The sequence below is a fragment of the Phoenix dactylifera genome, chromosome 6 (assembly GCF_051530095.1).
Source record: "Phoenix dactylifera cultivar Ajwa chromosome 6, Ajwa_hap1_PhDact_Kaust_v1.1, whole genome shotgun sequence".
NCBI classification, from domain to species: Eukaryota; Viridiplantae; Streptophyta; class Magnoliopsida; order Arecales; family Arecaceae; genus Phoenix; species Phoenix dactylifera.
In genome coordinates, this window is record NC_143195.1 from 27,755,685 (window position 1) to 27,776,114 (window position 20,430).

At 39.9% G+C, this 20,430-nt stretch overlaps 1 protein-coding gene across 2 annotated transcripts; it reads left to right on the forward strand.

Annotated features, from left to right (window-relative positions):
* Positions 1 to 1,401: 1,401 nt before the first annotated feature.
* On the forward strand, positions 1,402 to 19,053 carry LOC103723446 (ras-related protein RABC2a-like). 2 transcript variants are annotated; one of them, XM_088723544.2, is made up of 6 exons: positions 1,402 to 1,789; positions 3,334 to 3,415; positions 12,980 to 13,045; positions 17,549 to 17,670; positions 17,994 to 18,122; positions 18,596 to 19,053. In XM_088723544.2, exons 1-6 carry the CDS (start codon positions 1,763 to 1,765, stop codon positions 18,704 to 18,706), a joined length of 537 nt encoding a protein of 178 aa, XP_088579670.1. In that variant the 5' UTR covers positions 1,402 to 1,762; the 3' UTR covers positions 18,707 to 19,053. The 2 variants fall into 2 exon arrangements, with proteins under 2 accessions (XP_088579670.1, XP_008812576.1); XM_008814354.6 differs by having other exon boundaries at positions 3,347 to 3,415.
* Positions 19,054 to 20,430: the final 1,377 nt, after the last annotated feature.

Here is a 20,430-nt window from a genome sequence, read left to right on the forward strand (position 1 = left end):
CGCAGGGTTCCATTCTCACACCTCATAGTAGAGGTGGTAATACTTAACCATTTAATTTATTTAACTTGATTTAATATACTATAAATTTTGTTAAATTATCTATTTAATAAAATAGTTAATAAAAAAATCCTGCATAGTAATTTCACTAATAAATTGTAGTTTTACCTACGTAACATGCCCGCTCTGACCAAAAGAAAAAGAAAGAAAGAGAGAGAAGGCATCCGGTACCATTCTCTCTTCCGAGTGCCGGTTGGTATATGCTTTTCAGACTCCAATCTGAATGACTTGACTTGTAACTACGTTTTGGGGGACACGGGTTGCATCTTTCATGCGAAAGAAAGTTTCAACTTTTTTTTCCGTACAAATCTACTGTTGAAGCACATAATGGTCACTTTGAGACATGTGTAGATGGATGAATAATTTTTTTTTTTTTTGAATATTTTGAGATTCATGTAGAGCGTGATCTAATGGTGGCCTTCCAACGGGAACCCTTGCTTGAGTATGCTTGCCTGTCACTTTGTGTGTGAGGCTCCAATGAGGGTTGTCCATTTCCACGTTACCGGATCCATTATCCATCGATCTAACATGCAATACAATATGTCCCCACGTGGAAGCACGTGTCCACGTGGGGACAGCCAGTGTCCCAGAAACCCGGCAGTCCAATTTCCCAGCCTGTCCCGTCGAACAGCAAACGCTCGCCATCGCACGATCACACGTCAGCAGCACAGCGAATACGTGAAAACCGGCCCCGTTTGCCCTCGACGGCGACTCCCCCAGGTCTCCCCGAGGTTGGTCCCAAGTCCTAACCTCCCAAAAAAGGGAAAGCCCCAGGTGGTCGGCGAACGACGAATCTCTAAAAAGAGGTGTTTAATTTATGATCAGAAATTTTTTTAGTAGGCTGGTAGTAGCCGAAGGTCAGCACATGCCTGGGTTTACTGTTGTAGGGGTAGAGCTTCAGGCTACATGAGAGATGAGAGAAGCAGTTATATACGATGAGGTTTCTTGGAGCCAAGCAGGTGTATCTCGAGGAAAATTCTTTTGTGGCGATTGATTGGATATGAGATGTGAATAGATATGGTGATGGCCATCCTCTTATTAGAGAGATCTGCAGGCTAGTTCAAAAGATGGGCGGCTTGTAAACAGCATATATGTTTCGGAAGACGAATAGAGCAGCAAACTGGTCGCCTTCTTTGTCGTCCGGCATTTCGAGAATTTTCTCTGAATATCTATAGGAGACATTTGCTCTTCCATGTATTTTCACTTTCTCGTGATTTGGTAGCATGTGCTCACATTAGAGCTATATAAATTGCCATCTTTATTCAAAAAAAAAAAAGTGAGGAAAAAAAAAAAAAAAAGAGAAAAAGAAAAGAAGCATCCATCTGAGAGAGAGCTCGGTGTGGGTTGGCGGGGAGAGTGGATGCCGATATGCCATTGCCTTTCTTTTTTCTCTTTTTCCTCTCATCTCCACTTCCTCTCTCCCCTTTTGTGTTTCTATTTTTATTCTCTCTCCGTCGCTCGCTTTCCTTTCTCTTCTCGCCAACCCCACCACCACCATCACCTTCAACACCCAACGCCGTGAGGAATTGAGAATAGAGAGAGAGAGAGAGATCAGTAGCAGCGCCTGCGGGTTCTTGGTTTTATTATACATAGATGGGTTCGTCTGCTGGTTCTGGGAGCAGCTACGATTACGCTTTCAAGATACTGTTGATCGGTGACTCCGGGGTGGGGAAGAGCAGTCTGCTTCTCAGTTTCATCTCCAGCCATGTCGACGATCTCGCCCCGACTATCGGTATGATCTCTTGATTTCTTTTTAAGTTAGATTTTTGTGTTCTATGGTAGGAATTCAGATGACACAGGTTTCTTTCCTGGTTCGTTGAGTGGGATCGATTTTATTGACTGCTGTTGCTTTGCGCATTTACGAGGGATTCGGATGTCAAATGTTAAAGATATGGTCTTGGTCTGATCTGTGATTTAGTTGATACATTTAGTTACATCTCTCGTGGCATCTCGATTATTTTTTGTGACGAGATGGCCGTGGTTTTATTTTGTAGAATTTTGGGTTCTTATTTATATCTAGTTAGAAGAATAAGGTGATTGAAATTCCTACTTCAATGTCCATTGGTTTAGGTGGATGTACTTGGCCATATTTATTAGTGTGTTCATGCGAGCTTTTGATTTTGTAGGACTTTTAATAGTGGATAATGGCTTGATTTGTTTGCATTACTATATATCGCTCAATATATATAGATGGAAGTTTCCAGTTTGTAGAAACTGTATAACAGAGGTTATTTTGTCACAATAACTTAAGACGAACTATCACAACTTGATATAGTTTTCAAATTTGAATTGTAGATTTTTTTCCTTTTTTCTGGTAGAAAAATTTGGAGTATGGTTGAATGAACAAGCCAACTTAAGAGATTTTGAGGCTCTGTCGTATTTGGTTGTGGATATTTGCGGTGTCATTTACTTGTGTTTACTTGCATTCTAGTTCATAAAATAATTAGAAGTCAGATAATGACCAAAGTGCTGCAGAGCTATTGGAATAATATGATTAGTTTAAGATTTTAAGGAAGGATTATGTTGAATTTTTTTGGTTTGTTGTCCATGTTAGGCATCGTTTTGGGGGGCCAAGTGCCTAATGTATTAGGGGTAGAAAGATGATTTAAGGTGGTGCTATAAGAGATTATTAAGTTTCTTGAGGTTCTGGCCTCTTGGCACTGGTTGGTTTTGCCTCTATTTGTAAAGGATGAGATCCATGTGTAGGATAAGCGAGAAAGATGCATATTGACTTGGTGATGAAGATGCTTTGTGCAAGCTTAAGGGCCATATCTTCTACATCCTTGCTAGTTTAATAATAAATATGCTATTAACTGTTCTATCACTATTTTGAACTCCTGAATATGTATTTCCAAAAATGTAATCAAATATGCGCATTTTGACTAACTGTAGTATTTGATATTATTTTACCAAGATGCTTCCCTGCTCATACATCTAAGCTTTTTGAGAGGTTTCATGCCTTGCTTCCTTCCACACATGAATCTACTCCCAGCCTACCACACCTGCTCCTGATTCAAGTGATCACAAAATGCATATGAACTTCACATGAGAAGATGTCATTGAATGCTTACTCCAAAATCTAGCTGTTTAATATCTAGATAATGTTGGCTGTTGGAGAGCTTGAATGACACCCTTCTTTTGTTCCTGTTGTTAAGAAACATGGGCATGTATAATAAATAATGCAGTTTTACATCTATCTTGGTGGTTGTTTGCCATGACTCCTTTTTCCTTTTCCAATAGCTTGTACCTAGTTTATTTATTTTAACTTTTGCTTAGTATTTATGCCCAGGAGTGGATTTTAAGATCAAACATCTTACAGTTGGTGGGAAGAGGCTGAAACTCACGATATGGGACACGGGTAAGCTCTTGTATGTAGAAAAGTAAAAATATTACCATTTCATGCTTAGACATTCCCAGCTTCAATTCAAATTATTTGTCTGAAATTTCAAGATCTACTAGGCTATCTTTTTTTCTTTACAAAATACTACTCTGTATTTTCCTCAACAGATGATACAAGAACATAATGCTGAATTTTTTGTCGGAAATGATTATAGGTTCCCAACATAAAACATATGCATAAAAAGATAAAAGATATCTTTCCAGCAACTGGAAGCAAATGCTAATCCATGAAAGAAAATGCTATTATGAAGTGCTTAATAGTTTATTTAATCCATGAAAGAAAATAGTTATGAAGTACTTTATAGTCATTAAGACTATAAATACTGAAATTCCTTCCATAGAAGTTGGTATCAAAATTCATCGGTATGTGCATGGCTACGTGGAATGATCTACCAAATTTTAGAACATTAGGACCAGCTTGCAACATGATTTGTGTAATTTGGGGCCAAATCCTTAGCCAAGACATTTTTAGACAAGAAAGAGGCTTTCGAGAAAATCCATGACGCCAACTGAGGTAACAGGACCTACCACATGGGTTATTCAATTTAATTTCATGATTAGGATGCAACCTTCCTATTTGCTAGATTTTGAAATATTTGAGAAGAAGAGGAAAACATGATGGTGTTGCTTCTGCTTTTTGAAAAGTTCTTCTTACAAGAAAAAGCCAGAAGCTAGGTTTTCTAGCTTCTCCTAAAAAACACTTTTTTTCCTCTCATAGAAGTGCTTATCAGATATTGTCATCAAACACTTACTTTCTCTGAGAAGCACTTTTTTACTTTTAAAGTTACAAAAGTACTTTTTTAAGAAACAGCAAACATATCATAAATTTGTATAAAGAACTGCTTGCATCTTGGAGGCATATAAGCTGAAAATTCAAATTGAATCACTTGTTTTCCTAATGAGGGTCAATCATCGGTAATTTTTTTTATTATACTGATCTACTTTCTTTTCCAGTATCTATCAAAGAACCCTCATGAGTAGTGGTTTGCTAAGATTTAGGTTATTATTCAAAATATCATTAAATGCATGGAAAGCCGTACCGGCCCGTACCAGCCGGTACGGGCCGGTACGTACCGGTCCGGTTCTTGATCGGTACTGAAAATAGATGAAAATCGGTATTTTCCGGTTTTCATCTGCGAACCGGTACGGAGCCCGAACCGGCCGGTACCGCTTGAGCCGGTTCGCACCGGTACGGTTTTTTTTTTTTTTTTTTTGGGGAACCACAGCGCCTCGCGCTGTGGTTTTTAAAACTACCGCGTGGCGCACGGGCCACTTCTTTCAAAAAAAAAAAATCGGTTTTTTTTTTGGGGAACCACAGCGCCACGCGCTGTGGTTTTTAAAACCACGCGCCCGCGCGTGGTTTTAAGGAAGTCAAATTAAAAAAAATCGGATTTTTTTTTGGGGAACGCGCTGTGGTTTTTAAAACCACCGCGTGGCGCGTGGTTTTAAAAACCACGCGCCCGCGCGTGGTTTTAAGGAAGAAGTGGCCCACGGGCCACTTCTTTCAAATAAAAAAAAAAGGCGGGTTTTTTTTTTTGGGGGGGAACCACAGCGCCACGCGCTGTGGTTTTTAAAACCACCGCGTGGCATGTGGTTTTAAAAACCATGCGCCCGCGCATGGTTTTAAGGAACCCACGGGCCACTTCTTTCAAATAAAAAAAAAAGAAGTATTTTAATTGAAAAACCACCTCCGGCCACTCCTTCCCATCAAAAAAACAAAGAAGGCCACTTCTTTTCTGACACTTTTGTTTTAAAAAAAGAAGTGGCTCTCGGCCACTTCTTTTTTTGAATTGACAGTACGAAAGAAGTGGCCTTTCGGCCACTTCTTTCCTCGCTCGTTCGGTTTTTAAAACCGAACGAGAGGCTCTCCAGAATACTAAAATCCAGGAATGAGCCTCTGAAGAGTAATCAGAGACAGGAAGATTTGAGAGATAGCCCACAAATTGAGGAGGAGGTCCTGCCCAAAAAATCCAGCGGAGACTATTTAAGGTGCAGTTTTTTTGTCCTATGTTATTTCATTAATTTTGTTAATAATTTATTTAAAAAATAGTTTATAAATTACTTAAATAATAAGATAATGCAAAAATTTACTTTATTAGCTTAATTTTTTGATAAGTTATCCTTTTATGATAGAAATGGAGCCATCAAGAAAAACGAACCCTGCAAAGTGTGATATTGGCTGGTCTTATGGGCGAAGATTTGGAAGTGAGGGGCAACGACACCAGTTTCAATGCAAGTTTTGCGACAAGGTTTTCAAGGGAGGAGGGGTAACCAGGTTGAAGCAACACTTAGCCGGAAATTCCGGTGAGGTTGCTACGTGCCCAAATTGTCCTAGCAAGATTCGTGTGCTGATGAGGCAGAATCTCGCTGAGGCCAAAGAAGCGAAGGAGATGGTTTCCAAGAAGAGGGCGGAGGTCGATCGCCAAGCGGCAGAGCCACCTTCTTATCACTCTAGAGAGCCAGAGGAGGTCAAGAATCTAGATGAGGAGGAGGCAGATATCTAGGGACCGGTACCGTATCGGCCGGTACCGCGAGCCAGACATTTTTTTTTAAATGTTGTCTCTGTTGGATCTTAAATTAAGTGAAAATTGATGTTTTCATGGCCGCCTGAATATCTGCCTCCTCCTCATCTAGATTCTCAACCTCCTCTGGCTCCCTAGAGTGATAAGAAGGTGGCTCTGCTGCTTGGCGATCGACCTCCGCCCTCTTCTTGGAAGCCATCTCCTTCGCTTCTTTGGCCTCAGCAAGATTCTGCCTCATCAGCACACGAATCTCGCTAGGACAATTTGGGCACGTAGCAACCTCACCGGAATTTCCGACTAAGTGTTGCTTCAACCTGGTTACCCCTCCTCCCTTGAAAACCTTGTCGCAAAACTTGCATTGAAACTGGTGTCGTTGCCCCTCACTTCCAAGTCTTCGCCCATAAGACCAGCCAATATCACGCTTTTCAGGGTTCGTTTTTCTTGATGGCTCCATTTCTATCATAAAAGGACAACTTATCAAAAAATTAAGCTAATAAAGTAAATTTTTGCATTATCTTATTATTTAAGTAATTTATAAACTATTTTTTTAAATAAATTATTAACAAAATTAATGAAATAACATAGGACAAAAAAACCGCACCTTATATAGTCTCCGCTGGATTTTTTGGGCAGGACTTTCTCCTCAATTTGTGGGCTATCTCTCAAATCTTTCCGTCTCTGATTACTCTTCAGAGGCTCATTCCTGGATTTTAGTATTCTGGAGTTATTAACAGAGCCTCTCGTTCGATTTTTATAACCGAACGAGCGAGGAAAGAAGTGGCCGAGAGGCCACTTTTTTCTTACTGTCAATTCAAAAAAAGAAGTGGCTCGGCCACTTCTTTTTTTAAAACAAAAGTGTCAGAAAAGAAGTGGCTGAGAGGCCACTTCTTTGTTTTTTTGATGGGAAGGAGTGGTCGGAGGTGGTTTTTCAAATAAAATACTTCTTTTTTTTTTATTTGAAAGAAGTGGCCCGTGGGCCACTTCTTCCTTAAAACCATGCGCCACACGGTGGTTTTAAAAACCACAGCACGTGGCGCTGTGGTTCCCCAAAAAAAAAAAAAATCCGGCTTTTTTTTTATTTGAAAGAAGTGGCCTGTGGGCCACTTCTTCCTTAAAACCACGCGTGGGCACGTGGTTTTTAAAACCACGTGTGGCCGCGTGGTTTTTAAAACCATGCGCCACGCGGTGGTTTTAAAAACTACAGCGCGTGGCGCTGTGGTTCCCCCCCCCAAAAAAAAACCCAATTTTTTTTTGAAAGAAGTGGCGCGTGTTTTTGAAACCACGCGCCACGCGGTGGTTTTAAAAACCACAGCGCGAGGCGCTGTGGTTCCCAAAAAAAAAAAGAAAACCGTACCGGTGCGCACCGGCCGATACGAGGCCGGTACCAAGCGGTACCGGCCGGTTTCGGCCGGTACGGGTACAGGCTCCGTACCGGCCGGTTCGCAGATGAAATACCGGTTTTCATCTGTTTCCGGTACCGGTCAAGAACCGGACCGGTACGTACCGGCCCGTACGGGCCGGTACGGCTTTCCATGCTTGATTTATTTATATATATTCATGGAGGCTACGACATTATTAATTGAGCAATTCTAGTTCTCTCTTCTTCATTTACTCTTTTTTTTTCCCTGGTATGAAGAGATCCATAAGCAATTTCCTTCAATGTTCATTATATGTTATAATCATGTCCTCTCAAAGGAGGTGGATGAAACCCATAGGCATATCTTGCTCGAACTCCCAAAAGTACATGGATTTATTTTCCCTTGAATTTTTGAAATGTAGTCAGCTTGTTTGACCAATAGTTATGATGGGTGGACCAATATTGGGTTCCTTTAAAAAAAACCAAATATTTGGATATCTGTAGCGATTTGCCAAGGAAGTTGTTCTCCTGTTTCCACAAGTTTTCTGAGTGTACTTCCAACTTCTGAATTTCTTGTCGTAATGCTAGTTGTATTCAATCATAGACCTAGCCTCTGTTTCAAATGGACCAAGTGCATGGATACCAGAAGGTGCATAACCAAGCTGCTGATGCCTGCCTTTTCAGATATGATGACAGTGAGCACTCTAAATGAAGAGAATTTCTTGGCCCTCCATTTCTTATGCAGCAGTTTCCCCCTGAAGTATTCTCTTATTTGTATACTCTAAACTCCCCAATCCTACATCGAGTCTTTACTTGCATTATCATAGACAACTCTGACACCCAAGTTATTCAAAAGTTCCTTCGCAAGTGGAAATGCATGGGTATTAGTAGATTCCTCATGGACCCATTTATTGTAGTAGACAAAGCTACACCTCTTCCAAACTGCCAACAGAAGTAAGATATTTCTAACCTTCTGAATCCACAACAGCCCTATGACCAAAATTTAAGCCTCCCAACTAGGTGGAGATTTAATTTGGTGAACGAGTTACATTATGCATCTTTAGAGCTTGAAGAAGTGTAGTTAAGACTAGCATCCCCATAATCACAAAGAATATAATGAATACACTCCGAATGAAAACCATACCTTGTACATGTACCACTATTAATATTGTAATGTTGAAATGAGAAATTGAATGTTGGAAATGATCATGTATGTACTTCCAAAGGAACACTTGAGGAACACATAATAATTGTAAGCCGAAAACGTGTTTGGAGAACTCCATCCTGAGTAAATGGCCAATCTGGTCAAATCTTCACTCATAGGAATTGGAAGGCTAATATTCATAATTTCCTCAATGTTTCTGATGGAAAAATGAAATGTAATAAATCTTATTCCAAGTGTCATGTTCTCCAATGAATTTACTCCTCTATCACTTCTATGTTATAAGAAAAACACTCAGTTTTGTTTTCGTAGTTTGCATTTTCTATTTATGTGAATTTGAAGAACTTGTTCTCTAGCAATACAGTCCTGAGCAATAGTATTCTATCATTTAAGTAGTGAGTTATCAGCTGAAATGATAAAGAAATTTACAATAAGACATCTTAAGGTGGAGATAAAGGCTTGGACTTGGATTTGTGTCAAAGTGTCAGGAAAGATGAGAGGAAGGCCTTAAAGAAACAGGGTGTAAATTTGAGAAAGGATCCAGATGCCTCCATCAGGCTTGGGTTGCCCACTTTGGAATTGGCCTAGAAACTGCACCACCTGGGCAAGCTGGTAATGCTTTAGGTAGTTGGGAGGGAAACCACTTGAGGCAGGCAACTAGATGGCATCTTGCACCTATTTGTAATCATTGTGTGTAAGCAGGCTTGTATTAATAGGGGAGATACCCCTTCAAGGAATCACGATGAGGAGGTTGGAGGCACAACCCAAATAGTTGGATAGAGGCTTTTAAATTGTGGTTGAAAAGCTGATCTGGTAGAGTCAATGCCATTGTTCAGCTTGTATAATGGGATTTTTCGAGGAAGTGTTTGTATTTCTAACATAACAGAAATGTACCCACCAATTAAATTTTGAAGAAACACATAATAATGATTTAATAAAGAATTCTTTTTTTTTATTGGAGATGCTCAAATATTTGTTTTGGAATGATCCATGGATGAGATTGATCACCTTCTAACGCTCATATCCAGAACATTTTTAGCTTTGTTATAATCCTAATGTCGCTATTAAAAAGGTTCGCCAACTTCTATCCTTGGCCCGCCTCTTTAGGAGATATCTTGAGCCTCCACTATTCCGGTTATACCTTGTTCTCTGTACATAACTACTGAATTTCAACCTTTTCCAAGATGATTATACTATCAGATGGGAATGGAGCAGTGATCTAAAGTTCTCAGTATGCTTTCATTTTTTCCTCAATCTTTTATACTGCTCATGTGAGAACCCGTGTGAGCATGTGTTTAGTTCCGCATCGGTTATTCGCTGGGTAGATCTTGGGTACTTATACAAGATCAAGGAATCCAAATAATATCTTCTGGCTAGCATTTTTGGATGAGTTCATGGGTTGCTATAAATGATATCAGAGGAGACCTGGCCCATAACCTATGTGGACAAGGGGATACTACAATACGGATCCATTGTGGCTGACCACAGGCCGATCGAGGTGCTTTGATTAGATTTGAATGGATTTGAATTCTTAGTCTGACGAAGACATCAGAGCTTAAACGGAGAGAGTATGTGAGGACCCATGCAGGCGTGTGTTTAGTCCCATATCAGTTACTCACTGGATGGATCTTGGGTACTTATACAAGATCAAGAAACCCAAATAATACCTTCCGACTAGCCTTTTTAGGAGAGGTTCTAGGTTGTTACAGCTCACTACCTTGGGACATAAACATTTGTCAGGCATCTCTAACTCAGAAAGTAACAATCTTTATCGCCTAGCTTGCTTACAGGAGATAAGCTTCAACAGAGAGGATGACTTGTTCCAACAATTAGCATTGTTTGCAAGCAAAATCTGGAAACAGTGTGCCATCTGCTCCCTGAATGCCCATATGCCACTTTTATCTGGGGATTCTTCGTACCCCTTCTTAACCAAAATGTAAGTTCACCAGCTAGCCTGCCATCTATTTTGGATGATTTGATGCTCACAAGCTTAGCTGCTAAGCTGTGAGGTGGTTCGAATGTGCTTACATAGGGCTGCATTTGCCATCTTGGAAAGAAAGAAATGAGTTCAACTTCAATAATAAACACTCCACAAAACTTAAGACATGGACAACATTACCTTGCCTTTCATCAACTGGACTTCAGCACTTAGCGACAAACAACTCTAAGGGCATGTTTGGTTTGGGAGAGTTGGATTCTGGAATGAGAATGAGTGACTCCCGTTTCAGCTATTTTCTTGAGGGGAGGAAGAGGGGGATCCAACTACCCTAATCCCCCAAGATCCAATTCAGACTCTTTCCTGGTATTCAAATTCTATTCCGAATCCGATTTTGATTTCAATCACAAACCAAACACGTTGGGGAATATGGCCATTTTGATTCGCATTCCAATCCATTTCGACTCCAATTCTAATTCTGATTTTGGTTGCCAACCAATCGTACCCTGAATCTAATCACAATCTCCGAAGGGTAAGGTTGGTGAAGCTCTCCGTTTCTACGGCTCTCTAGTTTGTTGCTGCATGTTTCACCCTCTAGTAGTCAATGATGCAAATTCTGGCTTTCAGTGCACATTTGTCACGCCCCTTCCTGCGCGGGGCACGTGAGGTACCTAGTGCCCACGTGGGGGCAACATGAGGGGAGAACACGGGGCTCCCCTGCCAGATATTGTCCGGTTCTGGGGCCCTCACGCGCGCATACGTGCCGCTTAGACCTCTCTCCGATTTTGTTTTCCACCCAAAACGCGTCTGTAGGATTTGGAGACACCCGCCTTGTATGCCCAGGCTCTGAAACGAGTCTAGCCGATGTGGGATCTTTCATTCACCCACCCTCGGACTAAAGCCGTCCTCGGCTCTGATACATTAGTAGCTAGATAGCTCATACAAATAAATTCAGTCGAACTTCTTTGGTTAAATGATCTCTTGACGGATCAACCTCTAGGATAGTGCGTGATTTGGTGGTGGCCTGTTGCCAGCGAATCACTTTTAAGCGAGGCACTAACATGTCCAACTGCACTGAACTGCCCCTAGACTAGGCTTGACATGCACCTAATTGCTTGAATCAAATTGAGCTTTATTCATGCTTCACTGCATCAAGCCCCCTGCTCGAACCCACTATCATTGTGAAATGCCATGCCAACCGCTGGGCCATTGCCCCATTCTTTAGATATTTTAGTTTTCTTAGGAGACTTTATGGCTTAAAATAGAGACAAAGTGCCACATTATGCATGCACCTTCATGATAGTGTCTCTTTAATTGTTGAGAAGATAAGGACCCCACCTGATTTGTACGTTAGTCCCCACCTTGTTCCTATGTTTGTACCCGGTCTGTCACACAGCAATGGACCCATCCATTCATGAATGCTTTACAAACAGCCTGTTGCGAGGACCAACAGTTGTATGACATCTGTCATGATGTTGATTACAAGAATCACCATACTTTGTGCATGTTTCATCGGATCTCCTATTGATGCTAAGTCCCACTTAACCACAATCTCCCCTAATCTAATCTGTAACCTTCTGAAACTCCAGTGCCACTCCTCCCCCTCCTCCATGTGTTTTTATGGGATTTCATTCTCTTAACGAAATCAGGGGCTGATTCCTACAAGACCACCTTTAATCTTTCAAAACTAAAAAAATATAAAATAAAGAGAACATTTATTTTTGAGCTAAATGGAGCATTGAAAGTATATAGTCAAAGATGGGGTGGATGTATTGGGATAGAGATGCAAGAGGAGCAAGATTCTGGATTGAGTTCAGCTACACCAGGCAGAAGATTGTAGCTGCTAAGACTTGGCTGATTGCAATTGGCGTTTGATTGAAGGAGAGATTCCACAGATTAGCCTTACCAATGGACATTGGCAGTAGCTGACAAGGGATTGAACTGAATTATGGAAAGTGTAAACCTCCTCCGGAGCAAAATCTTGTAGCTGAATCTGCTGAAGCAACCCAATATTAAGATTGGATGCTGATATTGCTACATTTTTAAAACTTTTACTATTTTTAGGTCTTTAGTATGATTATTTTTGTCTCCATGTGCCTTCAATTTGTCATCTTCTCTTCAGTACAAAACATGAGGCATTTCTATGCAATGAGATTATATTATAATTTCTACAGAATTCTTCAAGCATTATTGCTTACTTTTGAAATATAGTAACAATTATAATTCATATTTATGTCTTTTTTTCCGAGTTGAAAGTACTCTTGTGAACTTCTATTTTACGTGTATCATCTTTGTATTGGTGGAATATCTTAACATGCTGATAACGTATTTGTCCAAATTCCTTCCTGATACATGATGTTCCATGCTGCAAACAATATAATATGGAAACACTGTAATTTCTGTAAATGATGCTGTGAGTTCTTGAGGAAAGTTCGTGAGAATAATATGAATTTTGACATATTGTTTCTGGTGTTTGTAATGAAGTATATGTGCCACTTTATAACTTTATCCCCCATTTTTTTAAACTATTTATGCACATTTTGCAGCTGGGCAGGAGAAATTTAGGACGCTAACTAGTTCTTATTATAGAGGTGCTCAAGGAATCATTCTAGGTAAGCAAATCAATTAACAAGCTACAGTAAGCATTATCTCGAACTTTTTTCTTTTTTACTTTTCTCCTTTTCTGTCCAATTCTCATTTGGCACATTATCGTCATTGGATGTACTTGTTTGTTTATGGGTGCTGCCTTATTAATACCTTCTTCTCTTTTAAAATGCTCACATGCTTCATAAGATATAAAAATGTCTTATGGAAAAGTTTATAAAACTCCACCAGATAGTGGGCAAAAGAGTTGTTGAATAAGATTATATGGTTAGTAGAATAAATTCTTTTATTGCATGATATTACACTCGAGTGGATGGTAACAATATACTTGTCATTGAGGTAGTTTGCTTTATGGAGCAGGCTACATTCTGATAGGCTAGCAATAAAGCATTCTGATAGGTTCTTCAAGAAATTTTTCATTTTATTTACTTCTGTTGAGTTTATATGCTGCCTCTTCTTGCTGTGGGCAATGAAGAGAGGTACTGGAGCTGTCAAAACCAACGTCTAAACCTCTCTCAGCAGGTAGCTGTTATGGCTCTGCTCCTGCTTTCTAATAGTCAAATTCCCAAAGCAGGACAAGAATTTAGGTGCTATCTTTGTTTTAATTTTTCTGTTTAGAACTGTTTTCTGTTATTTATTTTTTCAGAAAAACAAGGGTGGGCGAGCCCTACCTAATTCATTGACATAATGGAGGTTGGATTCTGCTATATTAGACACTTCCACTATAACCAATTTTTTCTCTGACTGATTGGTTGTGTCATTCATTCATCTGTTAAATGTATTAGTGCCAAAATCATCTTTACCATATAGTTCTTACTTCTTAGCAATCTTCTACATAGCCTTGTTTTTGTGTATACATGTAACCACCCAAGACCTCATCCAAAATGGCTAGCCAGAAGGTATTATTTAGGTTCCTTGATCCTATATAAGTATCCAAGATCTATCCAGCGAATAACCAATGTGGGATTAAACACACATTCGCACGGGTCCTCGCATACTCCTTCCGTTTAAGCTCTGACATTCTCGTCAGGCTAAAGGTTCAAATCCATTGAAATCTAATTCTAAGTACCACGATCGGCCCGTGGTCAACTCTAATGGATTTGTGTTGCAGTATCCCTTAATCCATATAGGTTATGAGCCGGGTCTTTTCTAATACCATTTGTGACAACCTAGGACCTCACCCAAAATGGCTAGTCGGAAGGTATTATTTGGATTCCTTGATCCTGTATAAGTATCTAAGATCTACCCAACGAATAACCGTTGTCGGACTAAGCACATGTCCGCACGGGTCTTCACAATACGGATAAAACATTGTTGTGGGTGGGTTGCATTTTTCTCTTGAATATAGTTGGAATCTTATTCACAATATGAGCCTTCGTACATATTCTAGAAAGAAAACAGCCTTAAATTGGGACATGAGATGATCCTAATCAGATTGAACTTTTATTGAACTGGTGACCTTGTTATGCAGATATTGCTGAAATGGGAGTTGATTATAGAAGATATGGCTGCTCTAAGTTAAGAAATTGATCACATGAATTTCTTCATATGCTTTGTCCAGTATATTTGGTGAACAGAACAGTTGAACTGGCTGCCATTTATTGATACATATTTGCAGGACTTTTCTTATCTTCACTCGACTGAAGTACATGATCTGAGTGCCTTACTCCACAACACCAGACATTGAGACAATCATGTCCTCATATGGGGATAGGTTTCCATGATAAGAACAATTTTTCAGGATAATGGTGCCAAAAAAGGGTTGGGCCAGTCCTCAATAATTACCAGATTCTGCTTGCCATTCCTGGAAAAGGTGGACATTAGTAATCAATGATACCACAGTACATTGCACCAGTGAAGTTATGAGTTAAGTAACCGACTTTGACTTTGTTTTTCTCAGAAGGCAAGAGCCGCTATGGTTTTCTGCCATCATAGTGTATCTTTATTCTTTGAGAAGTGTCCCTTGTAGGGCAGCCGATCACTTCAGTCAAGTTGCACCATCAACTTTAGTGGCTCAGAATTCAGGCGCATGGTGAGTTGTATCCCTAGATTAACACTTGTTAAGATTGTATATGGGGAAGGAGAAAGTGAAGAGAGAGGGTAATGGTTGACCTACAGTGTTAGAATGTGGACCAATAGAGATGAGATTTGACTAATGGAGGGTGGAAGAAACACATGCAGGGAGTAAAGTGCATTAATAAGGTGCTTAAATGTGATTCCATGAGGGATACATATAGTTATATAGATGGATCCTAGCAATTATTTTTTAATTTTGAAGTAGTTTACTAATTTTATTTATGTTTGGTTGACATCATTTGTTTGATGCCGAGGTACAGCGTCTGAGTTAAGAAAGGATCTATGGACATGGGATAGATATGTGCACAACCAGGCAGCATCAATGATCTCAAAAATTGATGTGAACATTGGTCAAAAAATCTAATAGAGTTAACTTTGAGACTTGTGATGCACTAGGTGTAGCTATGTAGGGTTATCTATAAGAATGCACCAAGGTGAAGAAAAAAATGGTGGTAGCATCGAGTAGGATTGGTCAATTAGCAAGTCTGATCAAATTAATGTTTATAACATTTTAACATGCCAAAAACCTTCAAGGGATCGATAAAGAGACACTAAAAAGAATCATATATAAAGGGCAGCCCAATGCATGAGGCTCCAGCTACTACGGGGTTTGGCAAGGTTAGATGCATCCAACCGTACCTTGCATGCAAAGTGGTTGTTTCCATATTTTGAACCCATTACACCTAAGTCCCAATGGAGTAACCTCACCGTTGCACCAAGGTTCACCCTCTTCAGTGTTTTGAATGCATGGCACCCAGGTCATAGTGGAACAGTCTTATTGTTGTACCAAGACTTGCCCTCACCAACATGAAGCATATATAACCAAAAACAATGACCAAGTCAGTTGCGCCCGAGGTTGAAAAGAGAAGAGAAAGTGCCATATATCTTGCTTGTGAAGTTTGAGATTGTCAGACTGTGTGCAGTAATGTATCAACATGCACCTATACAAGAAGATATTCTACCATGTTGAAAGATACAGAAAAGCACAAGCCTATTCATTTGGCATCTACACTGCTTTGATTTTCTCTCTAGTCATGTGTAGACATGTTTCGCATACTCAACAAAGAATATGACTCTTCAATATAGCATCTGACATTAGGTGAAACTTGTGCTCTATTGCTGTTATACACAAGTGAAATATTTGAATTATGCATTAAAAAATCTAATCTACAAACTATGACAAAAAATGGTGATTATATAGGATTAAATATTGAAAAGAATGATTAAGAGCTCATTTTTAAGTGAAAACATAAGAATTGAACTTGTCTGTATCAAATTTCTAATTAGGAAAATATATTTAATAGTCAATTGATTTAACACTGTAATCCACTGAACAGAACATATACTTGTTTGACCCCTACTGTAGTGTGGTATGCTGCCATACATGCTGATCTGAGTTGACCACCAACATGGGTTTGTACATGACACTGACCCATGTAAGAACTTTCAGAGCAGTTTTAGATCACTAAATGAGAAACACTGGAATTTATATTCTCGTACCTATAGAAACAGCCCTTGTCTTCTCCCCCTTGAGACACAACTTTGAGACTAATAATTCAGTGCATGCTAGCTTTCAAATTCTCCTAATATTCACTTGTGTTGGGTTTTATGCAATAGCACTTGGATATCATTCATGCCATGGTGCCTTATGATGGTTTATCTTCAATTTCCTTCCTTTGTATGCAAATCTTGAGCATTGTCTATTCACAACTTTCTGTTGCTTCTCCATGACTTGCCTGCCAATGCCAAACCTCCTTGCTGTCTTTTAATTTTGCCAAGTAGAATGTATGAATGCTAATCATTTTTAAAGCCAAATTTTCTTTGTTCAAACCTACATTGCTTGCCTTGCTCATTGCCATATTTTTCCTTTTAAAGATTCACCTGATCAACTGTACTATATCTCACCATCTATTAGTATCATTACACTCTTTCGACATGTTTTAGCAGGTCAACCTTACTTTTCATATGCCACAGATGCTCTTCTTTTTCATGGTCAGCTTTGCACAATTTTGGCCACCAGAGTCTGATTCCTGTTATTTAATTCAATCATAGCTTTATCATGTCTATCTAGAACAATCTTCACATTCTCTAGTGTGTAAACAAAAAAGTAGTTTAGGTAATTACCTGGTTAAACTTTTAGTACAGGCATATTGACATTGCTTATACCCGAACCCTCCAGATGAAATATATGGAGGATTAGTGTCAGGTTGGCACTTGGCCTAAATAAAGCCAGAATGTGAAACAGAAAGATTTGCTACAACTTGTTGCTCATGATTCTGTTGAGCAAATGATTGACTCTTTTGTTCGCTAATAGCTCTCATCCCCGTACTTCTTCTAGATATGGTTCCTCAAGTGGCTTTCAAAATTTATGATGTTATTAGGGTATATATTATGGATGCAGAAAGGCTAACTCTTTGATTTTCTTCTCCTGTTAGTTTATGATGTGACGAGGCGAGAAACTTTTACAAACTTAGCTGATATATGGGCCAGGGAAATTGACTTGTACTCCACTAGTCAAGACTGCGTCAAAATGGTTGTTGGGAATAAAGTTGACAAGGTAGCCTCTATAGTCATTGTTATTTTGTTATTGTGGATAATTGCTGTGTTTGACAATTCTGAAGCTAATAACATTTTGTAACGCGACATAAAGAAATGTAGTTATTAGCTTTTTTAATTCCAAGGTATCTTCCATTGTCATTGTTATTTTGTTATTTTAGATAATTGTTGTGTTTGAAAATTCTGACGCTAATAACATTTTGTAGCATAATACAAAGAAAGGTGTATATTAGGATTTTATTGTTCTTTAATTGACATTTTCTGTATAATGTAGGGCATGCAGTGCTCAATACATGTTACTCTAATCACCTTATAACATGCCAGGAAACTGAGAAGATGGTGACAAGGGAAGAGGGAATTGCTTTTGCACAAGAGTATGGATGCTTGTTTCTTGAATGCAGTGCAAAAACACGAGAAAATGTGGAGAAATGTTTTGAAGAACTTGCCCTGAAGGTACACTTCATAAAAGATATGTGGATTTTATCTGAATTTGATGAAAATTTCTTCTAGTACTATGATTTGACCACTCGGTTATGACTCATGAGGAATGTTAAACTATAGAAGTTTCTCTGCTCATATCAGGTTCTCATTCTGTTTGTAAATTGGATTGCTGCGAACTTTAACTTTGTTTGATTGTGTTGATGCCAAAATAGGTTTTCTCCATCTCAAGGATCATACATATTGAAATAAAAAAAAAATAGTATTCCTCATGTCTCTTTTTTTTTAAACAACACAGATGCTACAACATGTTGCATTAATGACTTTTTGTGGGGATCACTGGTCAATAGGGATGATAAATCTGATCTCCGATCTTGATTGCTATGTTTAAGTCTTCTTTCCATTGTGATTGGAGGCTAGTTAGGACTTCACTATGTTGGGAAAAACTATATTGATCATTGCAGAAACTAAGTGATGCTCTTTTACAGATTCTTGAGGTTCCTAGTCTATTGGAGGAAGGATCTGCAACCGTGAAGAGGAACATTTTGAAACAGAATCCGGAAGATCATGCAAGCCAAGGCGGGGGCTGTTGCTTGTAAATATTACATGGTCTATGACTTGATGAAAATAGCTGGCTGTTCAGAATTTCCTGAGCAAATAATTAAGTGATGACATGCAATCACATCATCAAAAGCCTGCTCCAAGATGATGTTAATGAGTGTGTTTGTTTGCTCATTCCTTTCATGTCAATCTAGTAGTGGGTCTGAGTGTAGAATGAAAAGAAATGATTCTATACATCTCTTTCTGATTTGCTTAAAGTGCTTTCTATTTGATGCTTGTATGTGTTTTGAGTCATGGAAGCTTGACAGAACATGTGAAAAATTTGTATTGCTAGTTGAAACAATTGTTCGTAGAAGACTGACTTCTGAGTTTAGATACCCATAAATGTGGATTATGTTTCCTCAAACCAGCTGGCATTTTCGACACCTAAAATGTCAAGTTTTGGGAGCACGATCCAAGCTCGATGGAACCCTGGTTAATTCTAAGCAGCTTGAGGAGCTTCTCTGGCGATAAAGAAATACAAGGGTGAGAGAAAGAGAGAGCTGTATGCATGCGTTCCAGTTTTGTATCTGTGTGAAGTGTCCACTGTGCTGTTTTTTTGCTACAAAACCACTGTTGTTTGCTCAGAGATTATGCTAGTTGTTTGCTATGGTATTCTGCTAGTTGAGCGATGGCCTTACGTAATGATGGTCCAATTATGCCTCAGCGTGTCTCTAGTTGATGCTGTGAGATCCGGCCCAGATAGGCCGTTTTGGGATGAAGTCGGTTGTTTTGGGCTGAAGTAGGCAGCCCAACCAACATCAGCAGGGGAGAGTGGATTAAAACAAAGGATCGTGATCGTCTGCTTCTTCTTCGCCTCTTTGATCCAGCACTTGATCGCTTGCTGTTAGCGAGAACTTTGCAGGCCATTTGGTCGGTCGAACTCACTGCCACAGGGATCATGGGTGGAGCAACGACTCCGACCTTATCCTCTTTGTAAGCTCTCTATAAAGCCTCCTCTTCCCTTTCTCTGGATCCTCCATCGAGCACCTCCTCTCCTCCTCCCTCTTTCTGCCCTCCCTCCGGTGGCTGACATGCCGCCGCAACCAAGTTCTGCCGAGCCCTCTCCTCCCTTCTCTCTCTCTCTCTCTCTATTTCCTCCGCTTCGAGGCTCCTTCTCCCCGTTTCGAGCGCCGTCTCCGCTAGCCTGCCGGACCGAGCCCTTCGATTGAGATCCATCACCACCTTCGTTGGCACCGGTGAGCTCTCTTTTTCCCCATATTCCTCTGCTCTAGATTTTCACCAGAGTTCCTTACTCTTGTCGCCCTTGTTTGTAGATCTGGACCTCTGTTAGAGCCCAGATACCATCATCGAATTCCTCCCCCTTTCTCTCATCTAGTCCTCTTCCTTGTCCTTTTTGGAGACTCGACAGTCTGGCATGCTCGCCGGAGACTGCCGCTTAGTGGTGGCTGACGTCGAACTTAGCTTGGTGTGGCTATGCCTAAAGATAGAGCAACCTCTATCTTAGTAACCTGAGGCCTCAAGCCTTTTCATCTCTAGTTTTTTGGCCTTCTTCTGGCTGCTGCTCAACTTAGGCTTCATTACTCTATTAGCATCCCCGTCTTTGGTCTCCCTAATGTCGTCTACACCATGCGATTTTTTTCCACGACGATTCACTTGCTATTTGATTTTCATCTAGCCTCAATGGCTTAAGTCATCAACTGCCTTTGCTATGTAGACCCCTATCCGGCCCTGAGGACATGCTTTCTTGAATAGCCGAGAG

Bases quoted from the DNA above. Each gene is read 5' to 3' on its own strand.
- LOC103723446 (XM_008814354.6), top strand. From the start codon at position 1,651: ATGGGTTCGTCTGCTGGTTCTGGGAGCAGCTACGATTACGCTTTCAAG. The intron at 1,790-3,346 runs GTATGATCTCTT...ATTTATGCCCAG, and splicing joins CGATCTCGCCCCGACTATCG to GAGTGGATTTTAAGATCAAA. The intron at 3,416-12,979 runs GTAAGCTCTTGT...CACATTTTGCAG, and splicing joins ACTCACGATATGGGACACGG to CTGGGCAGGAGAAATTTAGG.